General features: G+C 53.7%; 1 protein-coding gene and 2 pseudogenes across 1 annotated transcript, besides 9 other annotated features; all 3 read right to left on the reverse strand.

The window, feature by feature from the left end:
* Window positions 1-1,132: part of a sequence feature (areas not merged during assembly with more than two copies in the genome that could not be assigned to a particular haplotype) that runs on past the window's edge.
* Window positions 128-166: a microsatellite.
* Window positions 1,133-2,633: a sequence feature (heterozygous, non-Esmeraldo-like haplotype).
* Window positions 1,878-1,900: a microsatellite.
* Window positions 2,164-2,739, reverse strand: Tc00.1047053506967.110 (mucin TcMUCII, putative; the record flags this gene model as incomplete). The annotated part of the gene is made up of 1 exon (XM_811091.1): window positions 2,164-2,739. One exon carries the CDS (start codon window positions 2,737-2,739, stop codon window positions 2,164-2,166), a length of 576 nt encoding a protein of 191 aa, XP_816184.1.
* Window positions 2,276-2,362: a microsatellite.
* Window positions 2,634-8,899: a sequence feature (areas not merged during assembly with more than two copies in the genome that could not be assigned to a particular haplotype).
* Window positions 3,223-7,440: a mobile genetic element.
* Tc00.1047053506967.140 lies at window positions 8,508-9,290 on the reverse strand (annotated as a pseudogene).
* Window positions 8,900-9,966: a sequence feature (haploid, Esmeraldo-like haplotype).
* Window positions 9,967-12,473: a sequence feature (areas not merged during assembly with more than two copies in the genome that could not be assigned to a particular haplotype).
* On the reverse strand, window positions 10,360-12,473 carry Tc00.1047053506967.150 (annotated as a pseudogene; the record flags this gene model as incomplete).

Consider the following 12,473-nt stretch of genomic DNA (forward strand, 5'->3'; position numbering starts at 1 on the left):
ATATATATGCATGCACACCCATGCAGGCCCGTTGGTGCTCTCTTTTGCACGACACGCACCGCTGCCGTCCTGCCTGGCTGCATGGGCGGAGCACCGTAACTGTTTTTTATTGTTTAATTTCTGTTAATTTTTTTCTTTTTTTTTTTTTTCATTTTTTTTTTTTCTTGCTTTTGGGGACAATCACCATGGACGTTTTTTCTTTTCTACTCTTCCCTCTTTCAATTGTTTCTTCTGCACTCTTCCTGTGAGGGGTGCCGTGTGTTTCCCGCCCAACCGCTCCACTCGCACACCCACCGACACGCTCATGACGACGGCCCTGTGCGCCTCGCCTGCTGCACGTATGAGGAGGGGCCGCGACGAACGGCGCGCTGAGGGAGCCGTGACGTGTGGGCGTGCGACGAGGGCCTGTGGGGCGGAGCACACATTTCTTTCCCTCTTGTTTTGTTTTCTTTTTTGCGGCCAGGGCGGGCAGACACCCGCAGCACCACACACACAGCCACACCCTGCCGCCGTGATTTTCTTTTGTTTTTGCTTTGCGTGTTCATTTCACGCGCTGGCAGTCCCGTCAGCATTTCTCTCCCCTCTGATGATTTTTCTTTTTTTTGCTGCGCTCACTCTCCCGATGGAGAGACGCGACTCCCGTCATGTCTGCGTGCTTCTCTCAGTCCCCGCACACAAGAAGAGTGACTGTGCTCTGCGGGCCGCACTCGCACGCCGATGAGAGGGCTGAGGGGAGCAGCAACACGCAGATGGCCCCATGAAATATAAACGATGCGCGGATACATGGAGGGTCAGACGGTTGAAAGGCATGCAACTATTTAATTTTCTTTTGTGGGCAAAATATATACGGACAGTTTGGTGTGGCCACACGGCTGCCAGGCGATTTTTAAATTTGTGTGGAACAGTAATGAACGATTTCTTTTTATTTATAATTATTTTGTGTGATGGGGTTTATATAAGACGAAGGAGGACGTTTTTTTGTTTTCAATAAATCTTGTGTGAATTGCCACTGCATGGGCTGCAGTGCAGTCATGAGTTTCAGCGGTCTTCTTCTTGCTGTTTCCGTTCTGCGTCTCCGCTGTAAATTTTTGTGCGTCTCTCCACACACTCTGCTCTCTTTTTTCTACTTCTTTGCTTTGTGTTTCTGCAGGCACACACACACAAGATGCACATTGCAGTGGATTTGAATGCTCCTTTTGTAGTGCATGCTGGCAGTTGCGTGTGGCGGCTGTTCTCTTCCGTGGCCATGAGGCGAAGGGAGGAGAGGGAGTGCGCAGCCCGAGTCTCTTTTCCTGCGGGTGTGATGCGGCGCGTGTGACTGCGTTGAGTTGGGCTCCGTGTTTCATTGAGGGCGGGATGGCAGGAAATTTTGGTGCCACGTCATGGATGGATGAGGGTTTGCTTCCGGTTGTGGCTGGTGTGGTGCTTGCTTGCTCCGTGTTTGTTGAGTGGTGGCTGCGGGCTTTTGCCATTTCCCTTTGGTTGTGGAAATGAGCTGGGAGGAGATGGTGGTGGATGCCGTCTCGTGGTGTGTGAACTGTGCGGCTCGGCCTGCTGCCCTCTCCTCATGTTGTCTGCTCTCTCTCTCTCTCTCGCTGTATCCGCTGTGCCCGTCTCTCTCCCTCTAATTGCATTCTTTTTATTCTGCCTCACCGATCAGCTGTCTGGATCCAGCGACTCCACTACGGGTGACGATGGTGACGGTGCGTCACCGTGTTGTGTGCGCCGTGTTGTTCCTTGCGCTCTCGTGCTGCTGCTGCTCGTCCGTGTGTGTGACGGCTGCTGGGAGTCCTGGACATGTATCTGGTGATACGGATGCGGTGGTTGTGCCGGTGGATGTGTCGTGTGCTCAGAGTGACGGCAGCCTGCGCTGTCGCGTGTGTGTGTGTGTGTGTGTGTGGAGGAAGTGTTCTGCTGCCAGTGCTGAGGCTCCGTATGAGAATTATACTTTCAGTGGCTTTGATGTGCAAATGCATACGAGTATGTCCGCGATGCGTTCAACGTGACGTATGTGGGAAGCAGCGCGGAGCACACAGCACGGCAGCGGAAGAAAGCAAAGCAAAAAACAATCATCATAATTACTTTTTATACATCGGATCAGATTAGACGTACACATGTCCCCGTGGCTTTGAGTGCTGGCACGCACAGCCCACACACACCTCTTCAGCCCACAGCGGTGTACGCCAGCGCGGATACGGCGAGCAGCAGCGGGGCACACACCCACGCAGAGCTGCTGAGGCTGCCGTCGATTTCACGAAGACGTGACGGTGCGCGGGTGGTCGTCGCGGTTGGCGCCTCTGTAGTCGTAGTCGTGGTTGGTGTCTTTGAGGTTGTGGTCGTCGTGGTCGTCGATGCAGTCGTCCCCTTTTCCTGTACTTTTTCGGACTGAATCGGCACAATTTGTGCAACTGACGCAACGGTTGGTGCAGTAGGTGGCTGTAGCAGAACGCCAGAAACTTGTGACGCTGACTGACCAGACAAATCTGATACAACTTGACCGTTGGACGACCCACCGGTTGGCAAATCTTGTGTTGTTTCCGTACCGTTCGAAGTACCCGGTTTCAGGAATGTGGGAGCACTTGGATTTAAAGAATTGGTCCCCGGACGTGTTTCATCTGGTGTGGGCACTTCACCGGAGTCATTTTCTTTCACGTCAACAGTCGCCACCACGCACACGGACGGGCAGCAGCACAGGGCGAGCACCAACAGGGCGCACAGCAGACGGCACATCGTCATCATCGTGAGTGTGGTCGTTCAGTGGTGTGGAGCTGATCTGCACAGTGAGGGAAATGGAGAGCAACAGGGAGACGAGAGGTGCGACAGACACACACACAGAGGGCACACCACATGAGGAGAGGGCAGCAGCCAGGCATGCACCGTACGCCGCACACCACGCACGACACACACTCCAATCCACGGCAGCAGGCACACACACACACACAGCCCTGCCGCAACACCAACACACAGATGGAAGAGGGAGAAGCAAACAGGAGCGGCACACAAGGCTCCACCGCATGCACATACGGCGAGAGCGGTCCGTCGTGCCTGCACCCCTCACGGAGGACACGCACACACACAAGAGGAGCTGCAGCGCACACAGCAACACAAAAGCAAAGTAACAATAAAAAAAGGAGATCTCCGCACACCAAGAGAATTGTTGTTCCACGGGAATTGCAGCCAACACTCATCACAAAGCAAATTGTCATCTTGCTGTTGTTGGATGCTGTTATAATAATGAGTGAGTAGCGCAAGGGCCGTCCGTACAAAAGTGGCAAGTATTCCGTCGCAAACGGGCCGTCGTGCGGGCTGGGGCAGTCCAAATTCCCAGCGACGGTGCATTCCCGCAGTGGATGAGGCAGAGTCTCCCGTGGTCCGTCGGGGATCAGCAGCCCGTGGAGTCCGTGATGAGGCGGTGTCGGAAGGACATAGTCCATCTCGAGTACCCGCGTTTGTGCTTCCTGCGTGTCTTGCCTGCTGGCATGCCTGGCAAATTCGGTGGCGACCTGCGCGCGAGGCGCCTGCTAAGAAGACGGTGGCGCCATTGTGGCATCCGCATGTGAAGCCCTCTCTAAGTATCGGAACGCCAGGCTGAGCACGTCGGGCATGTGCCCTCATATTGTGGACGGAAGAATGTACTCTGCTGCAGGTTGGGCAGGAGGACGTCAATCCGCCGCTCGCTGGTCGGAAAGGAGCTGCGGTGCTCACGTAGGGAAGAAGCTCCGGCAGAGGCGGGCCGTTATCCTCGGTTAGGAAGGAACGGCACAGCCGACACAGAAGGGTTGCTTGTGATCTGCATGGCGCGTGCGCAGACCTGACGAAGAGAGGGCAGGAGTCGCACCGCGCCTTTGCGCCGTGCCGCCACTCGGGGAACGATGTCCGGGTCGACACCAGAAATAGAGTTCTGCCACACCGACAACCGCCTGTCACACGGTGTGCGCGCCTTCCTTTTCCTCCTGAACATCCTTCCAGCATAACCTTTTGACTGCAGTGAGGAAGCCCACGTGCCAGGCATTGACGCAGTCCTGCGGGAGGGATCGTGCAATCGTGACTTGTTTGTCAGCGTCCTCATTGCGTGGAATACCGCAGTGTGATGGTAAAATATAAAATCCACAGGGTGACCTCGCTTCACCAAGGAAAGCAGCATAATCGAAATTTACTCAGTAACGCGGTCTCGCACGGTCGGTGGGCAACGGAGTGCCTCAATTGCCGACAGGGAGTCCGTTTCCTCCAGCATTCGTGTGGGCGATTGGGATATTTCCAGACAAGGAGGTATGAAAAGTCCAAAAACATTTTCGATGGCAAGGCACTCTGCTCTATATGAGCATGCGAGCCTGCCAGCTGCTGCACGATGGACCTCCACAGGGGCATCATTTGCCGTGGTGGAGTCGTATAATAGTGCGGCGCGTCCAGATGCGGATTCAGCGAGATATGAAGAACTGTCCATCCATAATTCAAAATCGTAATCTCCCAGAGAGGAGTAAATAGAGTCAAAAGCCGTGCGCCTCACATCGTCAGAGGTGTCTTGGAAAAGAGTGGCTGATAAAATCTCACTTTGTTGCAAATCACAGTGTCTCAGGGAATAATTCGAAGTTGAATAGGAGGGGAGCGCGAAGGTGTTTGCGGGGTGTCCCAATAATGTTACAGACGCGGTGTAATTCATTAATAACGGCATCTCTCGGAAGCGGGATTGATGTCGCCGCTTTCCCATGCATGGACGGAGGCATAGGTTCCGAGTAGATAGGGGAACGCAAATCCCCGTGGTCATGGAAGTGTATACAGTGTCCTTGCTTTGTGAGTGCACGGAGCCAGAGTATCTTCCGGAGCCGGGGAAGATTAGCTTCCAAGTAGACAGATGTATCTTCCGTTGGTGCGCTAAAGACAAGAGATGCTTTACAACTGTCGCGGTACCGTACTTCCATATTATGGAGGTACTTGTAGGCAAGGCATGGGACAATTGCCTCACCACAATATAGTGACACACTGTGGACGCATCCAATCAAAAAGAATCGCATGGTGAGATGGGACGCACCAGCTTGTGCGAACAGCTTCAATTGTTAACGGCGTGGCATGGTCTGCTTTGAAGCGGTGGGAGCGTGCGTGCCAAAATTAAGAAGGCGATCAATCGTGGTGCCCAGCAAGCGCACCGAGCGTGACTGAATGCGTATTTGCCCATTGCCAAGATGGAGATCGACCATGTCCCCGTCAGACAGTGTGTGTAAAGAGATGTAGAATAGAGCAGCTTCGCTCTTAGCGACGTTGATTTTTAGGTTGTGCTCGGCAGCCCATGTCGATATAAGGGACAGGGCGGGTTGCATTCCCGCAGCACATGCATGGATGTCCGCACCTGAGGCAACAAGTGTTTGTTCGTCAGCGTGCATGAATGCGGCGGCAGAATAGATGTTGTCCAGGCGGCGCAGCAGGTCATCTACACAGTGGAGGAAGAGTTGGGGTCCCGGGACGCTGCCTTGTGGTGCTCCGGCTGAGGTGAGTTGTTTCCGGGAGTGCTGTTCGCGAGTGCACACCCTAACATAGCGGCCCCGCAGGTAGTTGTGCAGCCAGCGTTTGGTTCGAGGGCTAAGGCGCCGAAGTCTGTCAAGCATGCCAAATAACTTCCCATCGTCAACGGTATCGAACGCAGTCGAAAAATCAATCAAGACTACGAGCGAGCGATGGCGATGAGCGTGTCGTGTGGGGGCGCCGCCTCCAGGGCGCTCATACTTCACAATGCCAAACTCATTCAATCCACGGGTAATTTTACCAATAACAATTGTCACCACGTCCGATGAAGAACGCGAACGTGTAAAGCCAAATTGACGTGGGTGGTGCGGCAATAACGCTGACAGACGGCGGCGAATCATTCCTTCGGTTAACTTTAGTAAAACAGAGAGCGTGATAGGTGTGTAACTCTCTGGGCGGCATGGATCCTTCCCAGGTTTGGGAATAGGAATAGTGTCTCCCATTTTCCAGGAGCCAGGCATGCTGCCATTTGCAAAGGGGTTGTGGATCATCGTTCTAAGTGTGCCGCACGCAACGGGCCCGAGACGGTGCAGGAAATCATTCAACTTGTTGTCGTGGCCAGCGGCCGAGCCGAACAAGAAGTCACGGATGGTCACGTCAAGTTCATACGGCGGGAAAGGCCGATCCATTTCCCAGTCACCAGAGTTCAAAGGAGTGCGGCGGGCAGCAGCAGCAGTACAAGGTGATGTGGCACGTGAAACCCGCACAAAATGACGGACTAGCAGATTTGCCTGTTTCCGGGGCAGGGCGCAGACGCGGTCCAAAGATCAGCGCGGAGCACAACCGATCCCAGAGGATGAGGGTGCGGCGCCGCCATGCCGCGGAGATATCGCCACCTCGGGCTGGATGAAGTCTCATGTTTTTCCACACGGGCTTCCAGAAGCATAGCGAAGCCACGGCGTAAGGCCTGATTTTATTCCCCTCTTTTTGGATGAATTCGGCTCGAACCAGGCTTTCTCCGGGCGAGGCAATGTGTGTGCTTTGCGCGCTGCTTCTGCGGCGATCTCGGCTTCTTCCATTTCGTGCGTCCACATCGTTTTGGGGTTTCACGGCTGCCGCGCGGGATATGGCGCTCAGCTTCTCGCAAGATACCTCTGCGAACGCCCAACCATGTGGACGCGGTGGCAGGGAGTGTTTCACACGAGGTGGAAGCAGGCCAATCCGCTTTGCGCAGGGCAAAGGTGGCTTTCTCCCGCCGAGGCAGCGTGTTGGCTATTCGCGGAATGCCATCGTCCATCTCTACCAAGTAAAATATTCAGCGGTGGTCCGAATCCATGTATGGAGTGGATGTCCGGTGGGAGATGCGTAGTACGCGACACGCAGTCACGTCAGGAGACGAGACATCACAATTTTTGATCCGTGTCGCCTGCGCCGGATCATTTGCCAGTCCGAAATCCATATCAATTAAAACAGCGGCGAAGTTCTCTCCTCCAGTCGTTGATGGTATATATGACTGTCCCGGAGTTCATGATGTAAATTCGGGTCACACGCGATAATCGCAGCGGGGCCCAAGCGACGAATGGCAGTAATAAACGAAAAGCTTTTAACAGTTTCCGTGGGAGGGTTGTAGAGACTCACCACGCAAATGCTGCGACAGCCTGGTGGAAATAAGCGGACAGCAACGGTCTCCAGGAGGTCAGTGCCAGGGAGCGACAGGCGCTCGCACGGCAGAGAGTGGCGCACCAGAATGGCAACACCACCACCGCGCCCAGTGCAGGCCTGAAGGTAGTCATTATGGCCAGAAACCTTTGTCGCTACGTCACTAATGTCATTTATTTACTGGAAAAGAACCATTTCAGGTTGATGCTGCTCCCATCGCGCAGCAAATGCAGCCTTTTTTACGGACGAGAGGCCTGCAATGTTAAGCCGCCAAACAGTGATGAAGCCATCCTCCTCGGTGCCAGGGTTCTTGTGGACGTCACCGCAACGGGTGATATCAACGGAGTGACCGCTGCGAAACGGCCGTGCAGTTTTTCAGACAGTCCGCAAGCAGACCGCTTCACCTCCCCACACCGGGCATGGCGTGGAACCCTCTCGAGGGGTGGAGTCACCTTGGTCTCCGTCGTGCTCCCAGCAACGCCCTGCTGTGGAGTTCATATATGCAAACAGAGCCCCAGCACCGCGACAGGGTGCGACGCCATTGCTGGGGGCCCAGGAGAAGCCGCAGTGCCTCCTGCTGTCATCCGGAATCTTTGTTGACGCCTTGTTGCGGGCAAGCGCCCATTGTTTCTTCAAAAAGACGCCGTACACCCGCGACGCATCTTGCGCTGTGAGAGGGACGACCTTCACCACAACCGGAGTCGCCCACGCGCCGTCGGTACGCACCACATCGTCAAGAAAAGAGCAGGAATACTTCAGGGTGAAAGCAAGACATCTGCTGGCAAATCACATCGCACAGATCATCAATAGCAGCACCAGAAGCGATGCAGACCGTGGGGTTAACGTGGACCAACTGCCGCATGCCATACGCCAAAGACAATCTTAATGGCTTTACAAGAATACAAGAGACTGGCGCTTCCTCAACAAAAACGAAAACATATATAAAAAAGAAAAATCCAGTGACCGCATCCAAACATGCAGCCGATCAGAAAGTGCAATGGGTGCACTCAACCACAACACAAGTAAAACAATAAACAAAAAGCCGAAGCGTGGGACGACCAGCACACACACTCTCATTGCTCCCGTAAAGCAAAACACACACACAGGGAGAGAGAGAGAGAGAGGTCGCCCACTCAATGCAATAAAAACAAAACAGAAACAGTTACGGTGCTCCGCCCATGCAGCCAGGCAGGACGGCAGCGGTGCGTGTGGTGCAAAAGAGAGCACCAACGGGCCTGCATGGGTGTGCATGCAATGTATACAATGGGCACATTATGTGTGTGCTTCGTGGGATGAGGTGAGGGCGAGAGTCCATGCAAGGGGAGACACACAGAGAGTGAGAGAAGGACGAGTGTGTGTGCGGGCGGTGCACGGCTCTCTCTCCCTCACTCTCACGCGGCCACCACCGCAGCAGCAGCTGCACACGCAACAACAAGAAGAAGAAGCGAAAGAGGGGAGGTGGTGTGGGAGACCGCGTTGCTGCTGTCAATCTCGGCAGTCATCGTGTTATTTTTCATTACCTCGGCTTCGAGTGGTTTTTCCTTCGTGTTACTGTGCTTCTTTTCACCTTCTTCTTTCCTTGAGGCGTTGGATTCCGGTGCATTATTCGGCATCACCTCTGTAATGACCTTTTCAGTCTCATTATTTGCGGTATCGGTGGCGGCTAAGGTTGATTGTGACCCTTCTGTTGGATTTGCTGGTGAATCATCCGCTGGTACTCCCGGTGGTGATCCCATTTCTGCTGCACCGCCCTTTGGTGTTTCTGGAGTTGTTGCTGCCTCCGGTTTTTCCGCATCATGCGACGGTTCGGTTAGCGGTGTTGAGGAATCGACGTCCTCCTCTGGATCGCCAGTGTAATTGTTGCAAATCTCCACAGCTGCAGGGTCACGGGATGCACTCGACAAGCCATCATCATCACTGCTACAAACCTCCCTCATCGATTCATGCATACAGCTCTTAAACGCTGACTTATTCAACTTTCCTTCCTTCGTACTTTTGTCCTTGCATGTCCTATTAAACTCATTGTGCCAAAATAAGACCATATTCTCTTCCGTATCACTTCTTTCACTTGTAAAAACACCGGCCGCCGACAACATCTCCATCGGCAGCACCGCACCACAGCACGCAGAGGGCACACACCAGCAGCACACGGCCAGTCGTCATCATCGCCATCACTCCTGTCACTTGCGTGCAGCCTTCAACACAAACTAACTCCCCGTCAACGCAGAGTGAAAGGCAAAAGAGAAAAGAGAGACAAGTCACACAGCCACGTACAGTGACAACAACAAGAGCATCTCAGCAACACAATAAGGCAGCTGGAATTAGTAAAAAGGCAAAAACGCACACTACCCTGCAAACCAGAAGCGGGAAAGTAAAAAAGCACAACAACAGAGTTGAGAGTCCGGAAGGGCTCCCAAAAAGTAAAAAATAAAAAACGATCAGGCACGACTTTCATTTCATGTGCCAAGTAGCATAAAACGACCGTGCGTTGTTGTAGATACATAACTCTTTCACAAAAAAAATAATAAAATGAAAAACAATTGTACTGTTCCACCAGCCCACAAAAAACTCCTCACATTTCCTTGCGGCATCCGGCCTGTTCCTCCAATCCTCCTTTTTTTTGTGCAGTCCACGGCACGCACAGCAGTAAGACTGGCAACGCTGTGGGAAAGGAAGAAAATAAAAGTAAGAAACACGTCACTCATGACATGTACGGCGATTAACCGTCGGACGGAAAAAGGAAAAGAAGGGGTGCTGACTATCCCATCCGTGCACAAGCAGCAGCAGACAATGACAACGAATCATTAAAAAAGAAAAGAAAGGAAAACACGCGGAAAAAGCGGCACGTACTGTCCATTAGAAATCGCACAACCGCATTCTGCGGCTCATAAAAATGCCACGTCTCCACACACTCCCTGAAGTAGGGGCAGAAAATGCCCAAGGCACACACCCATGGACGGCGCCGTCACCAATTCATTTTGGGAACAATAAAACAGTAGAGCCATTGACGTCAGTGGTGCTGTTTCCCGCGCAAATTCCCCCTTTGGCGGGCACTGGCAACATTTCCCCCGCAGCCGCGTCAACACCCGGATCCTGTGGCAGTTTGGCCGCAAAATTCCCGGGCCACAGTGTCGCTTTTCCCTTCTTGCAATCCGCTTCAGTCTGCTTGCCACGCAAAAGGGGCATCTGTAGTTCCTGCCTGGTCAGTGGGCGGTTGCACAGACAGAAATGCGTCAGGGTCACCTAACTGCAGCCTGAGCCACTGCGACCGTCACCTCCAACGTAGAAGCATGAGACGTCGAGCAACTGCGCCCCACGTGTAACTGTCGTTGCTGAGCTCCCCAAAGTTTTGCCACCCACGCACACGCTGCCCATGCCGTTCTGGAGCACGACTGCCACCCGGTACGTTCTCTCCAGCCCCCACTTCCCCTGCTGCGCTTCTCCCGCCTCACCGTCAAACGCCACCTCCCGCCTATTGTCCGCCGTGACTGACAGTCCCACCATCCTCACGCCCCCAGCGCCACCCACAGCCACCATAAGGGCGCTGCCGCTGCCCGCAGGAGCCGCCCCAATCGTCGCCGTCACCAAAAGAGTGAACTCCTTGTTCACAATGTGGAATCGTTGATTCCGCCACCGATTACCCATAGGCCACTCTGCCCACACCCCAGGCCCCTCAAACGTCGCACCGCCCTCAACTTTCGTTGCTCTCCCAATCACCGTGGCACTCGCCGCGAGATATTCGTTCACCCAGCAATCCATCTCACCTTCGTTGGACAAATATCCGACCAGTCCATTCGTGGGCATAGGAGTGCTGCAGGCACCGTCGGATGCGGTTCCCTCTTTGCTGGTGGAAGTGCAAGGCGTTGCGACGTTCTTGTCGACTGCATCCCAATTCCTCAGCGCAGTCCTTATTTCATCCAGCTGCTCAGTGAGGGTGCGAGCACAACACGCCCTTTTCCTGCATTCCACTCGTACAGGGCAAACAGTTCACCACCCTTGTACCGCAGAGTATCTGCGTTTTTAGAAACACCATCAGCACATAACGGTCCAATGGGGTAAAATCGATTCATATCAGTCATATAAAGACGCAACACGCTCGTTGCTCTCCGAATATTATTCTGCCTGGGCAAAGCAAACAGCATTACACTCCTCCCCTCGATGGATACCGTCACAATTTCGAGTCGGCCACCAGACGTAGCACTCTTCAAGGCCTCACTCAAGACATTCAAATGTGCTCCGCCAAAATCCAACCATTCCTCCCCCATTTCACCGGACTCATCCACTTTCCCGTCATGGCCTCCATGCGTGGCGACCATGAGGGGTTTTCCCTCCCACTCGAAAATATTGGGATCAGCGCAATCCCGTCAACAACACCCTCCGCAGGGAACCCCCAATTCCCGCCACAGCCCTTCGAATGGATGATGGTGCAGACTTTTGTGTTGTCCCCCTTCACAGCCACAAGGGGAAACACAATCGTGGTGCCATTCGCCACCACGCCCCTGCCGCTAATACCCCAGAAACCATTCCATGACTTCGCTCGTAGCTGACCGTCAACAACAGCCTTGGAAAGGCTCCCAGCACCCCACGTGATGCGTTTGCCCTCATCGTTGGAGACCAAAAACGTCACCCAAAAAAAGGCACAAGCTCCCAAATGTGTGGAGTTTCCAAAATCGCGCTGGCATTTTTCGCAGGAAGGCGTTCCACAGGCAGAAAAATATTGCCGTCTTTCGTCAACGCCTTGGGACCGTTCAATTGAGACGCGTGAACCGCCTCTTCTCTTCGTTCCACGGCAATGACCGTCCTCCAGTCCGTCACGCTCTCCGCTGCGATTCCTTTCGTCCACCCCTCCCGTGTAAAACTCACGTACTTTGACCAAATGCCAACACTGGCACTAGAAGCAACTCCCTAATTAGCCTTGGCAATACCCACAATCAAGCCATGGTGGTTCAACAAGAGAATGAAAAATAAACGATTTGAAACCATTTTCTCCATAGCTTTTGCCCCTTCAATGCACCACAATAAACCCTCGTTTCCCGCCATACAAAAATGATCGTGGGCTTTGGATCACTCTTCCCATTATTCCCTCCAGCGGCGGCACCTCCAGTGCCGCAGCACATCATCACGACGAGGAGGAGCGGCACCGCGGAAGTAAACACACGCCGGGACATGTTGGGCCTCTGCGGCTCACTCTCTCTTCCTTCCCTCCTCCTTCCGCTGGATCCGGTCACGCGGCGACGGTTGTGTGTGCGGGGTGCCTTCACTGCAGCAACACGTGAGTGCATATAAATATGTGTGTGTGGGCGGTGTGTGTGCTGTTGTTCCTTTCAGGGCCTTCGAATTTCACAGTAGCGATTCGC

The sequence above is a fragment of the Trypanosoma cruzi genome, genomic scaffold (assembly GCF_000209065.1).
Source record: "Trypanosoma cruzi strain CL Brener 1047053517145 genomic scaffold, whole genome shotgun sequence".
NCBI classification, from domain to species: Eukaryota; Euglenozoa; class Kinetoplastea; order Trypanosomatida; family Trypanosomatidae; genus Trypanosoma; species Trypanosoma cruzi.